Source organism: Bubalus bubalis, chromosome 5, assembly GCF_019923935.1.
Source record: "Bubalus bubalis isolate 160015118507 breed Murrah chromosome 5, NDDB_SH_1, whole genome shotgun sequence".
In the NCBI taxonomy this organism is placed as follows: domain Eukaryota; kingdom Metazoa; phylum Chordata; class Mammalia; order Artiodactyla; family Bovidae; genus Bubalus; species Bubalus bubalis.
In genome coordinates this window covers 61,811,955-61,831,931 of record NC_059161.1, presented here as the reverse complement: position 1 = coordinate 61,831,931, position 19,977 = coordinate 61,811,955, and the positions used below count along the sequence as shown (strand labels likewise).

At 38.9% G+C, this 19,977-nt stretch overlaps 1 protein-coding gene across 1 annotated transcript in view; it reads right to left on the bottom strand.

Moving 5' to 3' along the window:
• USH2A (usherin) overlaps positions 1–19,977 on the bottom strand; it is a 940,802-nt gene that overhangs the window by 537,726 nt on the left and 383,099 nt on the right. The window contains exon 24 of the mRNA XM_044943197.2: positions 8,292–8,422. Within this exon, the coding sequence (XP_044799132.2) occupies positions 8,292–8,422 (131 nt within the window). The remainder of the gene's footprint in view (positions 1–8,291; positions 8,423–19,977) is intronic.

The window sequence follows — 19,977 nt, the reverse complement described above, 5'->3', positions numbered from 1 at the left end:
GTGGTACCTAAATTATTTAAAATATAAATATTTTGAATGTCAGTGACAGATATGTAAAACAAACTCTTCAGTTTCTTCAAATTTGGGGTGGCTCTTACTTTGTTCAAGAAACCATATTCATAACATACAGAACAGACTTTTAGTTGCCAAGGGGGAAGAGAGTGGAGGAAGCAAGGATTGGAGTTTGGGATTATCCAATGCAAAGTATTATAGGAAGAGTAACCAACAAGGTCCTACAGTATAGCACAGAGAATGATATTCAATATCCTGTGATAAACCATAATGGAAAAGAATATTATATATATTTATTTATTTATTTATAGTATTACATATATTTATACACTTTATATATATATATATATATATATATATGGCTTCCCTCATAGATCAGTTGATAAAGAATCTGCCTGCAATGCAAGAGACTCTGGCTTGATTCCTGGTCAGGAAGATCCGCTGGAGAAGGGATAGGCTACCCACTCCAGTATTCTTGGATTCCCTTGTGGTTCAGGTGGCAAAGAATCTGCCTGCAATGTGAGAGACTTGGGTTCAATCTCTGGGTTGGGAAGGTCCACTGGAGAAAGGAACGGCTACCCACTCCAGTATTCTGGCCTGGAGAATTCCATGGACTGTATACTCCAAGGGGTCACAAAGAGTCAGACACAACTGAGAGGCTTTTGCTTCACTTCACTTCATATGTTTAACGGAGTCACTGTGCTATACACAGAAACACAACATGGTAAATCAACTATGCGCTCAGTTGCTCAGTCATATCTGATTCTTTGTGACCCCATGGCCTGTACACTTTGATTTTAAAAAGTTCAGTTCAGTTGCTCAGTCATGTACAACTCTTTGTGAACCCATGGACTGTAGCACACCAGGCCTTCCTGTCCATCATCAACTCCCAGAGTTTACCCAAACTCATGTCCATTGAGTTGGTGATGCCATCCAACCATCTCGTCCTCTGGTGTCCCCTTCTCCTCCTGCTTTATCAGCATCAGGGTCTTTTCAAATGATCAACTCTTCACATCAGATGGCCAAAGTATTGGAGTTTCAGCTTCAATGTCACTTATTCCAATGAACATTCAGGACTGATCTCCTTTAGGATGGACTGGATGGATCCCCTTGAGGTCCAAGGGACTCTCAAGAGTCTTCTCCAACACCACAGTTCAAAAGCATCAATTCTTGGGTGCTCAGCTTTCTTTATAGTCCAATTCTCACATCCATACATGACCACTGGAAAAACCATAGCCTTGACTAGACAGACCTTTGTTGGCAAAGTAATGTCTCTGCTTTTCAATATGCTATCTAGGTTGGTCATAACTTTCCTTCCAAGGAGTAAGCGTCTTTTTATTTCATGGCTGCAGTCAACATCTGCAGTGATTTAAAGCCCCCCCCAAAATAAACTCTGCCACTGTTTCCACTGTTTCTCCATCTATTTGCCATGAAGTGATGGGACCAGATGCCATGATCTTTGTTTTCTGAATGTTGAGCTTTAAGCCAACTTTTTCACTCTGCTCTTTCACTTTCATCAAGAGGCTCTTTAGTTCTTCTTCACTTTCGGCCATAAGGTGGTGTCATCTGCATATCTGAGGTTATTGATATTTCTCCTGGCAATCTTGATTCCAGCTTGTGCTTCATCCAACCCAGCATTTCTCATGATGTACTCTGCATATAAGTCAAATAAGTAGGGTGACAATATACAGCCTTGACATATTGCTTTTCCTATTTGGAACCAGTCTGTTGTTCCATGTCCAGTTCTAACTGTGGCTTCCTGATCTGCATACAAGTTTCTCAAGAGGAAGGTCAGGTAATCTGGTATTCCCATCTCTTTCAGAATTTTCCACAGTTTATTGTGACACACACAGTCAAAGGCTTTGGCATAGTCAATAAAGCAGAAATAGATGTTTCTCTGGAACTCTCTTGCTTTTTTGATGATCCAGCAGATGTTGGCCATTTAATGTCTGGTACCTCTGCCTTTCCTAATTCCAGCTTAAACATTTGGAAGTTCATGGTTCACATATTGTTGAAGCCTGGCTTGGAGAATTTTGAGCATTACTTTACTAGCGTGCGAGATGAGTGCAATTGTGCAGTAGTTTGAGCAGTCTTTGGCATTGCCTTTCTTTGGGATTGGAATGAAAACTGACCTTTTCCAGTCCTGTGGCCACTGCACAGTTTTCCAAATTTGCTGACATATTGAGTGCAGCACTTTCACAGCATCATCTTTTAGGATTTGAAATAGCTCAACTGGAATTCCATCACCTCCACTAGCTTTGTTCGTAGTGTTGCTTCTTAAGGCCCACCTGACTTTACACTCTAGGATGTCTGTCTCTAGGTGAGTGATCACACCATCGTGATTATCTGGATCATGAAGATCTTTTTTGTACAGTTCTTGTGTGTATTCTTGCCACCTCTTCTTATATCTTCTGCTTCTGTTAGGTCCATACCCTTTCTGTCCTTTATTAAGTCCATCTTTGCATGAAACGTTCCCTTGGTATCTCTAATTTCTTGAAGAGATCTCTAGTCTTTCACTAGTCAGTTTTTTAAAAGGAGGAAAAAAAAAACTTATTCATCTTCCTAACCCAAAACAGAAAAAAATGTAAGAGTATATCAAATAGTCTCCATCCCCTAGTTTCCACAATTATTTGTCTGATAATAATACATGGCGATTTCATTAAAAAGTTAGCAAATATGTCCAGGTAACCTGGATAAATTCCTTGGTGGTGAGAAAGGACCAATCCTAGCTAGCTTGAGCTCATGGACTCAGGTATAAAGAGCATCATGACCCATGAGCATGTAGTGTGATTCATCTGATTATATTTTTTCAAATACACCCTAAGGCAGGCCTACTCAATCAATACCTTGTTTTCTTTTGTATATATTAATTGTCACTTTCCTGAAAATGCAGGTAACTTTTGCCTTGTAGATGGATAGTATTATTCCATGTAAAAATGCACTTTGAAGGCATCATTAAACCCTCGCCACCCCCCTGGTTCTCCAACTGTTTGGCTTTAACAGTTTCATTAATATTTGGTGGGCAAGTCCCAGATTTGTATACAGGTCAGGATTTGGGTATATAGGGCAGGGACAGAGCAGTGGGGAATGTCAGTTTGAGTGAGGAGCATTCTCAGGCACTGTCTAAGGGAGGAGGGTAAGGGGTGGGAATCATGGGTAGTGCCTTGTGAACTTCCTTGAACTCTGCTATGGTTTATACCAGTCTATCTTATCATGGAAAGGAGATGAAAAAGATGAGATGGGGAGAGTTTTCTAGAAGCCAACCTCAGGATCCGAATAGCAATCATGTGGCTGAGTGGAATTAAGCATTGCTTAATGTCTTTGCCTTCCATTTCTGCAGAATCTGAAGCTATCACATCCTTTAGAAAGAAGCATAACACTGTTAAAGAGATGGCAGTCATGCTTCAGTTCTGATAAAACCATTTCTTGATTAATTCTGCAAAGATTTTTCTCTATATGTTTAGAGAGTATTGTGGGGGGGGGGGCGGGTGGCAAGCAAGGCATGTTTATTAGATACTGAAAACCTGTGAATAAACCTGTAGCCATTGTACTATTAGAGCTGTAGCTCCAGGGTTTGAGTGGTCACCCAGAATTACACTCAGAAACACCAGGATGGATGTTTATGAGCACATGACTGATTGTAAGTGTGAGGCAGTGTGAAGCCACCCTGGCACACTACCATGTCCAAGTTCAGCAAGACTCTGTACTTCAGTCTTGGAAGATGGGGGTCCCAGGAGAGGATGGCTGGAGTGGCATTTTGTTTTTTCCTCATTCCCGCGTTTCTAGTGCATAATTGCCTACCGCAGTGCTTGGGGTACAATACAGTTTTTTTTAAAAAGATTTTTATTTCCTATGCAAATTGGTTGTATATCTACTTATGTGACAGAGGGTTTTTCATTTGTTTGTTTTGCTTTGTTTACAAAGCACCCTGTATCATTAGTTCCCTGAACCTACAGGCCCTGTATTGGAAGGTAGAGTCTTTCAGTTCAGTTCAGTTCAGTTCAGTCACTCAGTCGTATTCAACTCTTTGTGACCCCATGAATCGCAGCACGCCAGGCCTCCCTATCCATCACCAACTCCCGGAGTTCACTCAGACTCATGTCCATCGAGTCAGTGATGCCATCCAGCCATCTCATCCTCTGTCGTCCCCTTCTTCTCCTGCCCCCAATCCACTAGACCTTTGAGGAAGTCCCAGGATAAGACATTTTTAACAATGTTTCATTGAATGAAATAAACTAAATTCAGTGCCAGTTCTATCATCAGATCACTGTGTGACTCTAGTTAAGACACGTCATCTAAAACAGGGAAGAAAACAATACCTCATGTGGCAACTCCAAGAATGAAGAGAGGCAATCAACATGAACCCACGTTGTGTACTTTCAAAGCTCTATGAATAAATGTCTATATGATTAAAGTTTTCCCTTTCTGGCTTTGTCTCAAATATACTCAGATAGTGATTTAGGTAGATTTAGGTAGAAATTAGGTAGATTTAGGTAGAAAAAGCAGAACCAGATTTTTTTTCTTTCTCATTGATTATTCTTCTATTTTAATGGATTGTTTCCTTTCTTTTATGTTTTTGCTGATATTTACAATCTAGCAGTCTTTTTTTTTTCATCTTGTTAATCATTCTTGGAGTGTTTTCATTCTATTAGTAATTAACTTCTTTGTCACATTTAAAATCAAATATTTTTGTCCATTTATTTTATGGAATCTAGAAACTAATATGACCTATACTGTAACTCTCCCCCTCTATTAAACTGACACCTTAGAAACTTTTAAGTCATTCATCTTTCATCCTCCCCTTCAACTCTTAGTAATTTTAGTACCAAACAATTATCAGATTTCTTTTTCCTTTGCTGCCTGTCTCTTCTATGTCAAAGATTCTTCGGCACTGTAAAACACATCTCTACTCAGTCTGTCAGTAAATACTTTGGCTGAACTTAATATCCCTAAGTTTACCACTCACCACTGCTTCTCCACTATATTTCAGATTATTTTTTTTTCTTCTGAAACATTCTTGCTGAAACATTTCCTTCCAATATAGTGCATGGATGGCATTTTAATTGAGTCTCTGGACATCAACAAGTATTCTTCCATGTTGAAAAGCTTGGTCACAGATCTGCTGTATTACTTTGGGAAAATTAATTTAACTCTGACTTAGATTTTCACCTGTGAAAAGTGAAGTGAAGTCGCTCAGTTGTGTCCGACTCCTAGCGACCCCATGGACTGCAGCCTACCAGGCTCCTCCATCCATGGGGTTTTCCAGGCAAGAGTACTGGAGTGGGATGCCATTGCCTCCTCCGAAAATGGGAATAACAAGTATCTACCTTATAGAATTGGTGTGATGTTTAAATGAGATCATATGTGTGTGCATTTATGTATAGAGAGAACACTTAGAATCATGGAGACACACAGAGGTCCTATAGAAGCACAGGCTTTGCTTAATCTTGCCAGGCATTTGATGAGTCCTTTCAATAAATTCATAATCAAGATGTCTTCATAAATCAGATTTTCTCTATTTTATATTTCATTAATTTCTTATCCATCTTTTACTTGTGCATGTGTTTTTTGCTTTCCTTTTGAATTTCTTCTTCATATTTGTATCCTCCTTAATCTTTGTTTTCATATTTTTGTTATATATTTTGACCTAGTAATGAATCTCAGCAGTCCCTCGTCTAAGTAATCAACTTAAAGGATTCAAATGAAAAATAATATTTTCAGTTCTGTAATTCAATCAACTCCAGTGTTGATTCCAGTGTTCAATCAACTCAACTGCTTTTGTTTTCCAAATGCCATCTGCCTTGCCTTCAGAAACAGCTGCTTCTTACCCCTTTCTCCCAGGATGCCAGATGTGCTTAGGTGTTGGCTATTTCTTATTTGCTTACTCATTGCCCACCTATGAGCATCCCTTAAGAAGCTTCAATTCTAGGGGATTCCCAGGAGCCCTTATCAAGCCAGGTGGTTAGCAGGCTACTGTTAAAACATCAGGAATAATCCTTTTTTTCCTTGGTCTTGACAGTTGCCAGCTCATGGCTTTACCAGCTTCCTCACCCAGGAAGAGCTCAGTCTGCCTCTTAAAGACTTCTGTAGGGTCTGGGTTGGTGCTCAGGCACACTTGGCCAGCTGGCCCTGCCTTTTCTTTTCAACATGAGTGGGTCTCCAGGGTGTAGGAAACTCTTCACTTACAATCCCTTAGATACAAGGGGAAATTTGTGCCTATTTTACCACTATAACAGAAAACACTTCTTTTACAAGCATAGATCAGCAGCTTTAAGCTGAAAACTTGAAAAAAAATGTTTTACATAGTCTTTTCCCTCAATTATTCATGGGCCCAATACAGCACCTAATGGCAAATGCTTACTAACCTTCCTCTAACGAAAGTGAAGACAACTATGCAATAGTTTCCATTGCCCTTAGACAGTTACGCAGCAGTTTCCCATTTGCCCTGGTTCAAAACTAGAAAGGAGTACATCAAGGCTGTGTATTGTCACCCTGCTTATTTAACTTATATGCAGAGTACATCATGCGAAATGCTGGGCTGGGTGATGCACAAGCTGGAATCAGGCTTGCAGGGAGAAATATAAATAACCAGATATGCAGATGACACCACCTTTATGGTAGAAAGCGAAGAGGAACTAAAAAGCCTCTTGATAAAAGTTAAAAAGGAGAGTGAAAAAGCTGGCTAAAAACTCAACATTCAAAAAATGAAGATCATGGTATCTGGTCCTATCACTTCATGGCAAATAGACGGGGAAATGACAGAAGCAGTAAAAGACTTTATTTCCTTGGGATCCAAAATCACAGCAGATGGTGATTGTAGCCATGAAATTAAAAGACCCTTGCTCCTTGGAAGAAAAGTTATAACAAAGCTAGAAAGCATATTAAAAACCAGAGACATTACTTTGCCAACAAAGGTCTGTCTAGTCAAAGCTATGTCTTTTTCAGTAGTCAGTATGGATGTGAGAGTTGGACTATAAAGAAAACTAAGTGCCAAAGAATTGATGCTTTTGAACTGTGGTGTTGGAGGAGACTCTTGAGAGGCCTTTGGACAGCAAGATCAAACCAGTCCATCCTAGAGTAAATCAGTCCTAAATATTCATTGGAAGGACTGATGCTGAAGCTTAAACTCCAATACTTCGGCTACCTGATACGAAGAACTGACTCACTGGAAAAGACCCTGATGCTAGACAAGATTGAAGGTGGGAGAAGAAGGGGACGACAGAGGATGAGATGGTTGGATGGCATCACCGACTCAATGGACATGAGTTTGAGCAAGCTCCTGGAGTTGGTGATAGACACGGAAGCCTGGCATGCTGAAGTCCATGGGGTCGTAAAGAGTAGGACACGACTGAGTGACTAAACTGAACTGAACTGCCCTTAGGAATAATTTAAACCCTTTATTTGCCTCCAAGATCCTAAATTACTTAGTCTCTACCCAACTTTTCAACCTACCACTGTTCTCTTTGTTCTCTACTCTATAACCATCTTAATCTTATTTCAATGCACTGAATATGCCATGTTCATGTCTTAACTCAGACACTAAATATTTGCTATTTGCTCTGCTTGGAAATTTTATTACAGCTCTTTCCCTCATCTCCTATCAGTATTTCCTCTGGCCTGCCCCATGTCAAACACATTTCCTCTTGAATAGATATACACTTCTATCCTTTTATTTATTGTTTTGAATATTACCTTTGCAGACAACTAAGGAAAGAAAGAGCCTTTATTTTCTTCACTCATAATACTTAGTAGTGTACTTCTCTTTCATAACATTCAGGAGTATTTTTTAAAAACTAACTATATCCTACCCAGACTGTTTCATAGGGGTATGGTCATATTTAACTTTAGAAGTATTATAGTCTTCAATACTGAGCTCAATAGCACCTGATGGACACAAATATTTGCTAGTGAAGAAAGGAAAAGAGATAGAGATGGGGGGAAGCAAGAAAGGAGGAGGAAAGAAAGAGGAAGAGAGAGAAAATGGAAGGGAGACAGAAAGACATAATCTTCTCAAGGAATGCAGTTAAAACCTTTAATCCTCATGATAAGGTTGCATATGGTTGTTAAAAAAGCAAGTAGATTATCAGTCAGTCAATGTAGTTTGAAGGTCTGCTATTTTAGCTGTGGGTAAGTCACATCACTTTTGAAGTTTCGTTTTACTTGTTGTAGAGTGGGAATAATAAAGCACTCATCTGTAAGTTTTTGGTGAGGATTCATTGTGAAAATATAAGCAACTGATAAACTCTCAAAAATGTCAACTCTTATAATTATTCATTTACCTGAGGATCAAATAGAAAATACGGGCGTCCATTCTTCAACTGAATTGCAAAATACTCTTCCTGATTGCCAGGTGATGCCGCAAAGACAATCAAACCTTCAGGCACCCTTGTTCGAAAGCTGGCTTTAATACCTGGGGAGAAAAGTGCAATCAGCAAATCAGGGCTGGGTTTTGTTGATTCTCTCTGGTAAATGTACATTTACTTTCATTATTATTTATGATGTAAGAAGTACAATCGGGGAATTATACACAACATTGCCCTGGGATGGTCCAGCCACTTGGTTTTAACTGTATCCCATTATGAATGCCAACCCATACTTGGAAACTCAAGCCTGCACTCCCACTAATCAATATATAATGAAGTTTAAATATGTGCAAAACTTATCAACATAAAAAGATATGTTGTCAACCCAAAACTGGATACAAAAGGGATAAATGCAGTAATATTATCAGAGTCATAAAAATAAATGGACTTTGATATGAAAGAAACACAAGGGGCTTTATTTAAAATACTTATGAAGTTTAAAGAGTTAGTCCAGTAGTAGAAGCTAAAAACTAGAAAGATCTGCTATAAAGTGGTCCACAGAGCCAATTTTCCTGTCACTAAATGCTCTGCAACCTTCAGAATTCCGGGGCTCCACTCACCCTTCAGACTACCTACCAGCACTACTCGAGACACACAGTGCTCTTGGCTCTCAGAAATGGCCCCAGCTCAGGAAGCAGGAGAAACATGTGATGCCTCTCTATGATGTCTTCCAACTACCAGAAACTGGCCTGACCTCCCTTCTACCAGGTGTCCCACCCATTCAACCCATACTATTGAGCTCTTCCTCCAAGTAAGATGTTTTGTCAATGAATTGAAACTGGAAAAGAAACTTAAGAGGTTCAATTGGTGTTCTCAAACAGCTTCAAGTTTAGTTGGAGATATAAAACGTATGTGTCTTAACAGACATATCGGTATTTCATAGGAACCTTAGGTACATGAATCAAGGTAAACTGAAGGAGATGGAAAGAGTGAACATCGACATTTTATGAATCAGTGAACTAAAATGGGCTGGAATGGGTGAATTTAATTCAGATGACCATTATAGCTACCACTTTGGGTAAGAATTCCTAAGAAGAAATAGAGTAGCCCTCATAGTCAAAAAGAGAGTCCAAAATGCAGTACCAGGGCGCCATCTCAAAAATGATAGAATGATCTCTGTTCGTTTCCAAGTCAAACCATTCAATTTTACAGTAACAAGTCTATGCCCCAACCAGTAATGCTGAAGAAACTGAAGTTGAACGGTTCTATCAAGACCTACAAGACTTTCTAGAACTAATGGCAAAAAAAGATGTCCTTTTCATCATAGGGGACTGGAAAGCAAAAGTAGAAAGTCAAGAGGTATCTGGAGTAACAGGCAAGTTTGGTCATGGAGTACAAAATGAAGTAGGGTAAAGTCTGAGAGTTTTGCCAAAAGAATACACTGGTCATAGCAAAAACCCTCTTAAAACAGCACAAAAGATGACTCTACACATGGGCATCACCAGATGGTCAATACCAAAATCAGGTTGAATATATTCTTTGGCCCTGAGTGCCCTGTCTCATGCATCGAGCCTGGACTGGCAATCTATTTCACATATGGTAATATACATGTTTCAGTGCTATTCTCTCAAATCATCCCACCCTCGCCTTCTCCCACAGAGTCCAAAAGTCTGTTCTTTACACTGTGTCTCTTTTGCTGTCTAGCAGTGAGGTATGATAAGTGACATAGGCCTATTTACAAGATATCATTTGATTCAAAGGGATTAAGGAATGTTCCGAAAAGAATAAGATATTTGAGCTTGTTTTCAGAGACTATGAAGGATTCTGGGGGATGTTGTTATAAAGGCCAGAGGCATGGAAAATATTCAGGAAAGCTGAATGTAGAGAAGGGAGCTAAGAGATGAATTTGGAGAAATAGGCAAGACCCCATTTCAGGCCATATATAGACTATCTGGCTTAAGAAGTCTGCGTAGAAGACAAAGATGGAAAGGAAGGTTGTGGTATATCTATCTTCAATGAATTATTCCAATACCAACAAAGGCAAGCTTGGGATGTGGACTTTAGACTTTCCAAAGAGGCAACTGAAACTTTTCCTGGCCTTCTTAGCTTCTGCAACTTTATCTTCTAGATTTCATGCTTTTGGCCCTTTTCAAACATGCCTGTTCTACTCATTGTGATGTTTCATTGCCTCACATACTCTGAGTCTCTGTATCCTACCTTCTAGGACATTACATTCTTGTTAGACTTCTGATACCTCTCTCATTTCCCAGAAATAGAATGTTTGTCTCATCACATCATTTTTCAGCATTCACACTCACTTGAACCCCTCATATAAGCTTTATTACTCTCATCTCTCCTACTAAGTGGACTTAAAACAGCTGGAATTTATCCTATGGACAAAGGGAGGTTTTAAAAATTGGGTGGAGGAAGGGAAGAAGATGCTCAAAGTCAAGTTAAGGCAACCAAACTACAGTCGAATGTCTGGAGGATACAGATAATTTAACTACAGAGGAACTAGTTAGGTTATTACTGTGCTTTGGGGGAAATAAGATGATAAGGATGTTAATTAAAAACTGACACGTAACTAAATGGATTGAAAGAATAGAATCTATATATTTCAGAAGAGAATCATTAAGACAAGTTGTTATGAGGTGATGATAGGGGTAATGTGGTCAATTCTTTTCACCAATTACTGAGGGGGAAATAGCATTATTAACAGAAATAGAAAGGTCAGGAAAAGAAGAAAATACAGGGTTGAGGATATAAACTCCATCTGGGACAGAGTGAATGTATATTAATGATGTATAAAAAAAAACTATCCATCATTTGGAAATAAGAAACTAAATCTCAGAAGAGAAAATGGAGCTAGGAAAATAAATTGGCAATCACCAGTCAAAAATTCATGTCTCTGGGGGAGCAAATGAAGAAGACATAAAAGGAACTGTTTGGGGAAATGCCCTAGTTTTAAGAGAAGGAAAGAGTAGGGACAAAAATAAAGTTAAAACAATCAAGATAATGCCATAAAATGGAAACATAGGTAGGAGAGAAATTTAAGAAAGCAAAGTTAACTTAACTCCCATAAGTCCAGAATAATGAGAGCTGAAGAAAAGCTCACAGAGGTGGTCATTACTGTCTTTTTTAACTGAGTAGAATGACCAGAGTTCCAAAGGCTGGCTGATCAGGATGGAAAGGATGAGTAGGAAATGGACATAGAACTCTCACTAGAAAAATCTGGTAGAGAAAGAAACAGAAGACCTAGAAACTAATTAGTGTGGCCCAGTCAAATAAAAGGAGATAGCTGCCAAGAAAAGCTCAGACACAGCCAATATCTGGAGTACCTTCTGATCAGAGAAAAATCACATTTCTATCAACTCTTTTTCTCTTAAGTGTCTCTTGTTTTGGTTCAGAGTGGCTCTCTTCACATTTAAGTGATCTTTAAAAAATTTATATGTTGTATCAAATGCTATAATGGAAACTATTGCTTTAAAATTAAACAACTGAAGGTTATTTCATAAAAACAGCTACAATTCAGAACATGTGGACAAAACTCAATCAGGGTGCTGGAGGCATCTCTGTGGCAGTAAAAAGGGAGCTAAAGTCAGGATTTGAGGGAAGAAATTAATAATTGCTCAGCCTGGAAATACAATTACTTGTCCCCAGTTGATGAGAAATTTGGTGAAAGAAATTTTGGATCAGAGTAAGAATTACAGAAATAGTATCAATTATTATCTAATATCAAGAATATGTATGTGCATGCATTTTTTTGACACAACATTTAATTTCTAAGTTTTACACTTACATAATACAGAAATATATAAAATTTAGTTTGACTAAAAGAGAATACACAAATCAAGGCATATTTCTTGTGAGAAGTGATTATTTAGTAAAGGGTAACACTGGGCTGGAAGAAGCACAAGCTGGAATCAAGAGTGTCGGGAGAAATATCAATAACCTCAGATATGCAGATGACACCACCCTTATGGCAGAAAGTGAAGAAGAACTAAAGAGCCTCTTGATGAAAGTGAAAGAAGAGAATGAAAAGGTTGGCTTAAAGCTCAACATTCAGAAAACGAAGATCATGGCATCTGGTCCCATGACTTCATGGCAAATAGATGGGGAAACAGTGGAAACAGTGGCAGACTTTATTTTTTGGGCTCCAAAATCACTGCAGATGGTGACTGCAGCCATGAAATTTAAAGATGCTTACTCCTTGGAAGGAAAAGTTATGACCAACCTAGATAGCATATTCAAAAGCAGAGACATTACTTTGCCAACAAAGGTCTATCTAGTCAAGGCTATGGTTTTTCCAGTGGTCATGTATGGATGTGAGAATTGGATTGTGAAGAAAGCTGAGTGCCGAAGAACTGATGCTTTTGAACTGTGGTGTTGGAGAAGACTCTTGAGAGTCCCTTGGACTGCAAGTCCGAGATCCAACCAGTCCATTCTAAAGGAGATCAGTCCTGGGTGTTCTTTGGAAGGACTGATGCTAAAGCTGAAACACCAATACTTTGGCCACCTCATGCGCAGAGTTGATTCATCAGAAAAGACTCTGATGCTGGGAGGAATTGGGGGCAGGAGGAGAAGGGGACAATAGAGGATGAGATGGCTGGATGGTATCACTGACTCTATGCACATGAGTTTGGGTGAACTCCGGGCGTTGGTGATGGACAGGGAGGCCTGGCATGCTGCAATTCATGGGGTCGCAAATGAGTCGGACACGACTGAGTGACTGAACTGAACTGAACTGAACTTGATTTGCTATTGTACAGTCAACTTTCCTTTAGCTTTTTCAAATCATATTATTTCCTTAAACTATTAAGATATATAATGAATGAAGGATTTTTTTTGCAAGTACTCTATGAATAAAAAAAATATGCACACTTTCATTGAAACACGTTTTTGACAATACTGTCATCAATAAATCCTATTTTTTGAGCCAAAAATCTTAAATCATATAATCAATTGTTAATATATGCTAATATAGCCCCAGCCATTGACTTTAGACTCAGCCATGTGATTTATGCTGGGTAAAGAAATGAAATCAGACACGTGGTACCATGTGAGAGAAGAAACTTTGAATATTATGTACTGTGTGATTGAACTTGACTCCTGTTTTCTGCTATACCTCATGAATGTGCTTTTATCCTGGACTCACAAATAAGAAGATTTGTAGGCCAAAGCAGAGCAGTACCAAAGTATTTTTCATTTTAAAGGTTTGTGTTAAGGAACAATGTTGATTAAAATGGGCAGAAAAGTGAAAATGCATGTTTATCACCTGCTAAAATTTAGATTTTCATTAAAAGAAAATAGCAGACATTCTAAAATTCAACTTTTGTTTCAAGTATTTGGGGAAATGATGGAGCAGTTTTCTATCTCAATAGATAAATGTATTCATTCATCCAAGGGATATTTTTAGGAAAATATATTTTGTGCAGCCACCCTTCTAGGCTATTGAGATTCAGAGATGGATAAAAAAGACATACATCCATAGCCTCACATTTAAAAAAATCTGAAAATCCAAGACCTGGATGGAAATATTTAGCTTTTATAGAAATGTATTTGAAATTTTAAAAATTTAATCTTAAAAACAAGATACAATGACAGGCCCATGGAATAGGCAAAGAGTTCTTAAATAATATATGGAAAATTATAATAGGAAAATGGTGATAAATTGTATTAAGAACTTTTTTCTAAGAAAGGGCTCAAATAAGAGAGCAAAAAGTTGACCAACATAACAGGGGAAGATACTTGCAATATATATTTCTGATAACAGATGTAGAGCCAATAAAATATATACATAATTCCTACAAATCAATAAAATAAAATAATTCATTCATTATAAGAATGGGAGCAAATGACTGTTCAAAAAAGGAGACATCCAAATGATCAATAGATGTATGAAAAAGATGCTCAGCATTTTTAGTCATCAGAGAAATGCAAGCTAAAATACCACAACACTAAACATACACCAGAATGGCTAAAATGAAATAGAAGATGCCAAACATACTCAAGTCTGTAGAGCAACTAAAATTCTCAAAACTACTAGTGGGAGTATAAGTGATACAATCACTCTGAAAAACTGCTTGGCAGTACTTTTTAAGTTATATCTCCTAAATATATGTATATCTTTTGGCCCAGCCATTCCACTCCAAGGTGTGTGTGTATATATATGTGTATATATATATATATATATATATATCCCCCTTCACACACACACACAAACATGCACACACACACACCCCTTCACACACACCCCTTCACACACACACACACAATAACACAGCTTCAGAAAAATACACAAGTGTGTATATAGAAATACTTTTCACTATGCCATTAGAGTGGAACAAATACAAGTGCTCATCAGCTGTAGAAAGCATAAATGAGGATAAAATAGTAAAAGCAATGAACAAATTATAGTCACATGCAACTACATGCATGAATTTCACAATCAAAATACTGGATAAAAGATGCTAGGCACAAAAGTATACTGCATAATCCCCTTTACATCAGGAGTAAGGCCAGGCAAAATGAATCTATGGTTTTGGAGGTCTGGATAGTGGTAATCCTGGTTGGGGTTTAGAACAGGGCACAATGCAGAGGTTCTGGGGATCAGTACTATTCTATTTAGTAATTTTGATACTAGTTACATAAAGCTATTTGGGTTTTGAAATCTGTCAACTGGAACACCTATGATTTTTGTATTTTTGTTTGTTTGTTAAACTTTGGTATAAAGGTTTGCTGAAAAGTAACTAACAATGGAGTAACATAAAATTCAAACTATAAAAGCTGAAAGTGAAAATTCTATGTAGGTTTACTAACCACACTCAGAGAAACTACTACCAACAATTTGGCAATTTTTTTCTCAGAAATATTTATACATATATGTATGCCATTGTTTGTTTTTTCTTTACTTAAATTGGATTAAACCACACATACTATTCTGTAAGTTTTTCAAATATTTTAAAATAAAATTGCAATATATTTAAGGTGTACAATGTGATGATTTATAGATATTCATAGTGAAATGATTACTACAGTCAGGCTAATTGACACAATATATCCTTACTAGGTACTAAGTTTTATGTGTGATAAGTGCATCTGATATCTATTTTCTTGGCACCTTTTAATAGAGTATTATTATAGTATTATTAGGCTTCCCAAGTGGTGCTGGTGGTAAAGAATCTGCCTGTCAACGCAGGAGATGCAAGAGACGCGGGTTCCATGCCTGGGTTGGGAACATTCCCTGGAGTAGGAAAGGGAAACCTGCCCCAACATTCCTGCCTGGAAAACCTACAGGGATACCTGCCCTAATATTTCCTGCCTTGAAAATTCCATGGACAGAGGAGCCTGGTGGGCTACAGTCCATGGGGCCACAAAGAGCTGAATGCTATTGAGTATAGTATTATTAAGTTAAGTAATCATGATTATACATTAGATCTCTAGACTTTCATCCCATATGCAACTGCATCCCACTGCATCTATATAGTCTTTGACCAACATCTCCCCAGTCCCTGGTGACCATTATTCTACTGTACCCTGTTTCTATGAATTTGACTTTTTAAAATTTACTCCACATACAAGTGAGTTCTATTCATCTTTCTCTATTTGAGTTATTTCACTTAGCATAATGCCCTCCAGTTTTATCCACTTTGTTACAAATGACAAGATTTCTTCCCATGGTTGAATAATATTCCATTGTATATTATACATGGAATACATGCATACATATGTATTACATATGTATATGTTATACATACACAAAATATGTATAACATATTTCTTTATCCATTCATCCACTGATGAACATTTGATCTGTTTCTGCTGCTGCAGCTGCTAAGTCGCTTCAGTCGTGTCCGACTCTGTGTGACCCCATAGACGGCAGCCTACCAGGCTCCCTGTCCCTGGGATTCTCCAGGCAAGAACACTGGAGTGGGTTGCCATTTCCTTCTCCAATGCATGAAAGTGAAAAGTGAAAGTGAAGTCGCTCAGTCGTGTCTGACTCTTCGCGACCCCATGGACCGCACCCTACCAGACTCCCCTGCCCATGGGATTTTCCAGGCAAGAGTACTGGAGTGGGATGCCATTATCCTAGCTATTGTGCAAAAATATTTCTGTAAGTACTTTTTACTTTGTAAAATACAGATTTGTGCTGAGTTTTTGTTTATTTGTTTGTTTTTCCTCTGATGGGCAGGGCTGGGTGAGGTAGTAATCCTGTCTGCTAATGATAAAGTTTTATTTTTTGTTTGTTTGTTGTTGAGATGAAGCATCATGCACAGAGTGCTACTGGTGGTTGGGTGATGCTGGGTCTTGTATTCAAGTGGTTTCCTTGGTGTGAGTTCTTACTAGTTGATACTCCCTAGGGTTAGTTCTCTGGTAGTCTATGGTCTTGGAGTCAGTGCTCCCACTCCAAAGGCTCAGGGCTTGATCTCTGGTCAGGAACAAAGATTCCACAAGTGGTTTGTTATGGCATTTGAGATTAAAACAAATATCCAAAAATGAGAACCAAAGCTGAACTCCAGACAGATGGCAATTACAAAATCAGGCAAATAATAATTAAAACAATGGAATATACACTATATATGTATATATATACACACACACACACATATATATATACCCATGAGCAAAATCAAAACAGTCCAACAAAAACAAAGTACAATAGATTGACCCAGTGAACAAAGGAAATAAAAAATCATATTTACGAGTTAAGAACAAAACTAACTAAAGAACAAAGTCAAAAATAAAACTAAAATCAAGGTGCCAAGTGGGGAATAAAGCAATGAAAACAAAACTAACAAATATGTTGAGAGGAAAGGAAAGAAAGAAAGAATAGATACGCAAAGTTAAATAGAGGTAGATGAGGAAGATTTATATACATTAAAGATTGACTGCAGGGGGATGAGAAGAGTAGGAAAGGCAAACAAAGGAATAAATGTAGAAAAAATAATAGATTTTAAAAAATTAAAAGCTAAAATAATAAAAAAGAAAAAAGGAAAAAACTGAAGAAGAAAGAAAATAAAGGGAAAAAAATAGGAAAACTCCACAGAACTTCAAAAGCCCAACGTAAATGCAGAGGTTTATAACAACAATAAAAAGTGTGACTGAATATACACATATACATATACATATACATATACAACCATAAGCAAAATCAAAACAGTCTAACAAAAATAAAGTACAATAGATTGACCCAGAAAACAAAGGAAACCCAAAATTATGTCTACCGGAACAAAACTAGCTAAAGCACAAACTGAAAAACAAAACTAAAACAAAGTGCCAATTTAGGAATAAAGCATGAAATAATGAAAATAAAACTAACAAATATGATGAAAGGAAACTAAAGAAAGAAAATAAAGAAAGAATAGATATGCAAAGTTAAACAGAGGTAGATAAAGAAGATTAATATACATTAGAGATTAACTGCAAGGGGAAAAGAACAGTAGGAAAAGCAAACAAAGGAATAAGTGTAGAAAAAATAATAACAGGTTTAAAAAATAAAAAAAGAGAGCAAAAAAAAAAAAAAAGGAAAACTCCCCAGAACTGCAAAAGCCCAACACAGAGGCAGAGGTTAATAACAACAATAATAAATGTGAGTGAGGAAAAAAAAAAAGGGAAAAAAAGCACAAAAGCTTAATTAGATTTCATAGTGCCAATAAAATTGACAACTATAACGGGGGGGGGGTGGAAAAGCGGGGCGGGGGGAGGGAAATCCAAAAGAATCTACAGAACAAGTCAAAATATAAGAATAATAAATGTTTTTCATGAGTCACTGCTGTCAGAGTCCTTTCCCTCGCTGGGAGTCACAGTCCACCTCACCTCCCTAGGATGCCCTCTAACACGGTGCTTGTGCTGGTCTCTGGACCTGCTGTTGGGGAAGCTCAGATTCTAATCTGGTCCTACTCCTCGGTGTTCTTGTCCACAGCTATCAGAACTAGTGCGTTTTCTTTTGTGGGAACTCTCAATGACTTGTTATATATTCCATAGACACAGAGTCTGCCTAGTTGATTGTGTGGATTTAACCTGCAGCTTGTACAGCTGGTGGGATGGTCTTGGGTCTTCTTCCTTAATCACACTGCCCCTGGGTTTCAACTGTGGTTTTATTTCCACCTCTGCATGTAGGTCATCACTGGGGTTTGCTCCTGAGGCTGCCCTGGAGGATTTGGGTTTGCCCCTGTGAGGGCCAGGTGTGGAGGTGGTGCAGCTGCTTGGGTTGCAGGGGTTCTGGCAGCACCAGGTACTCAGGGGAGTTGGCGGATAGGGCAGCAGGAAATACAGTGCCTTAGAAGGGTAAAGCAACCAGTATTGGCCAATATGCTCCAGTATATTTGCCTGGAAAACTCCCCTCCCTGACAGAGAAGCCTCGCAAGCCAAGTCTACAGGGTCGCAAAGAGTCAGACATTACCGAAGCAACCCTACACGCATAGACACAAGACTTGTCTTTGTTTGTGGCAGGTCTGCCCCAGTGAGAATTGAGCATGAAGATGGTGCAGCTGCTTGGTTTGCGGGGACCCTGGCTGAGCCAAGTGTGCAGGGACATGGACTGCCTCTGCCACAGGAGTTATGGCCCTATCAGAGTCTTTTTTCAAGCCTCTTGTAGCTGGCCATCAGAAGCCCTCTTTGGCCAGTCCTTCTCTGTTGCTTTCCCTGTTCAGGAACTTACAGGGCTCTCTTGCCTGGGGTCCTTCTCTGTTGTTTGGCACGTCAGGCACATAGAGGGGCCCCCCTGGCTGGGGTCCTACTCTGTAGTTCCACACATCAGGCACTTAAAGGGGCACCCTGGGTGGGGTCCTACTCTGTAGTTCAGTGCCGTCAGGCATTTGATAGGCCAGCCTCTCTATTGTTCAGCTGCCAATGCTGGTGTGCTGGGAGAGAGAGGCTATGGTGATGACTTCTCTCCCTAGGCGTGACTCAGCAGTATCTTGCATTGCTTTCATGGCTGCCTGGCTTTTCTCCACAGGCACTTCCCACAACAATCTCTTCCCTCACATCCTCTCAACCCGTCTTTCTGGAGTCAACAGCAGCCCTCACCTGGGGTTGCTCCACAATCCCTAAACTCCAGCTCCCAGCCGCTGCACCTTCCAGCAGACTTGCATCCCTGTCCGGGGAATGTATAGCTGCAGCAAGGACTGTCTGATTCTCATTCCATTTAGGCTGCCACAGATAAGCTGTTTCACTCTCAGCCTTAAAAGTTTCTCCTCTGACTCAGACAATTGCCCTGATGTGGGGATCGGACCCCCGCTTCAGTTCCCCCACTCTCTGAGGCCCAGTCCAGTCCTACTAACACTCCTGTTTTTCCCCCTAGTTCCTTCATCCTACTGGGTTTTGCGTGGGTCTGTATATTCTTTTCCACTAGTCAGGTACTCCTGTCCACTCTCAGCTGGTGTTCTGTGTGCACTTCTGTGTCTGAAGTTATATTCCTGGTGTCTCTGTGGAAAGAGATGTACTCCACATCTACCTACTCCTCCGCCATCTTATTCTCTCAAATATTGAGTTTTAAGCCAACTTTTTCACTCTCCTCTTTCACTTTTATCAAGAGGTTCTTTAGTTCCTCTTTGCTTTCTGCCATAAGGGTGGTGTCATCTGCATATCTGAGTTTATTGATATTTCTCATGGCAATCTTGATTCCAGTTTGTGCTTCATCCAGCCCAGCATTTCACATGAT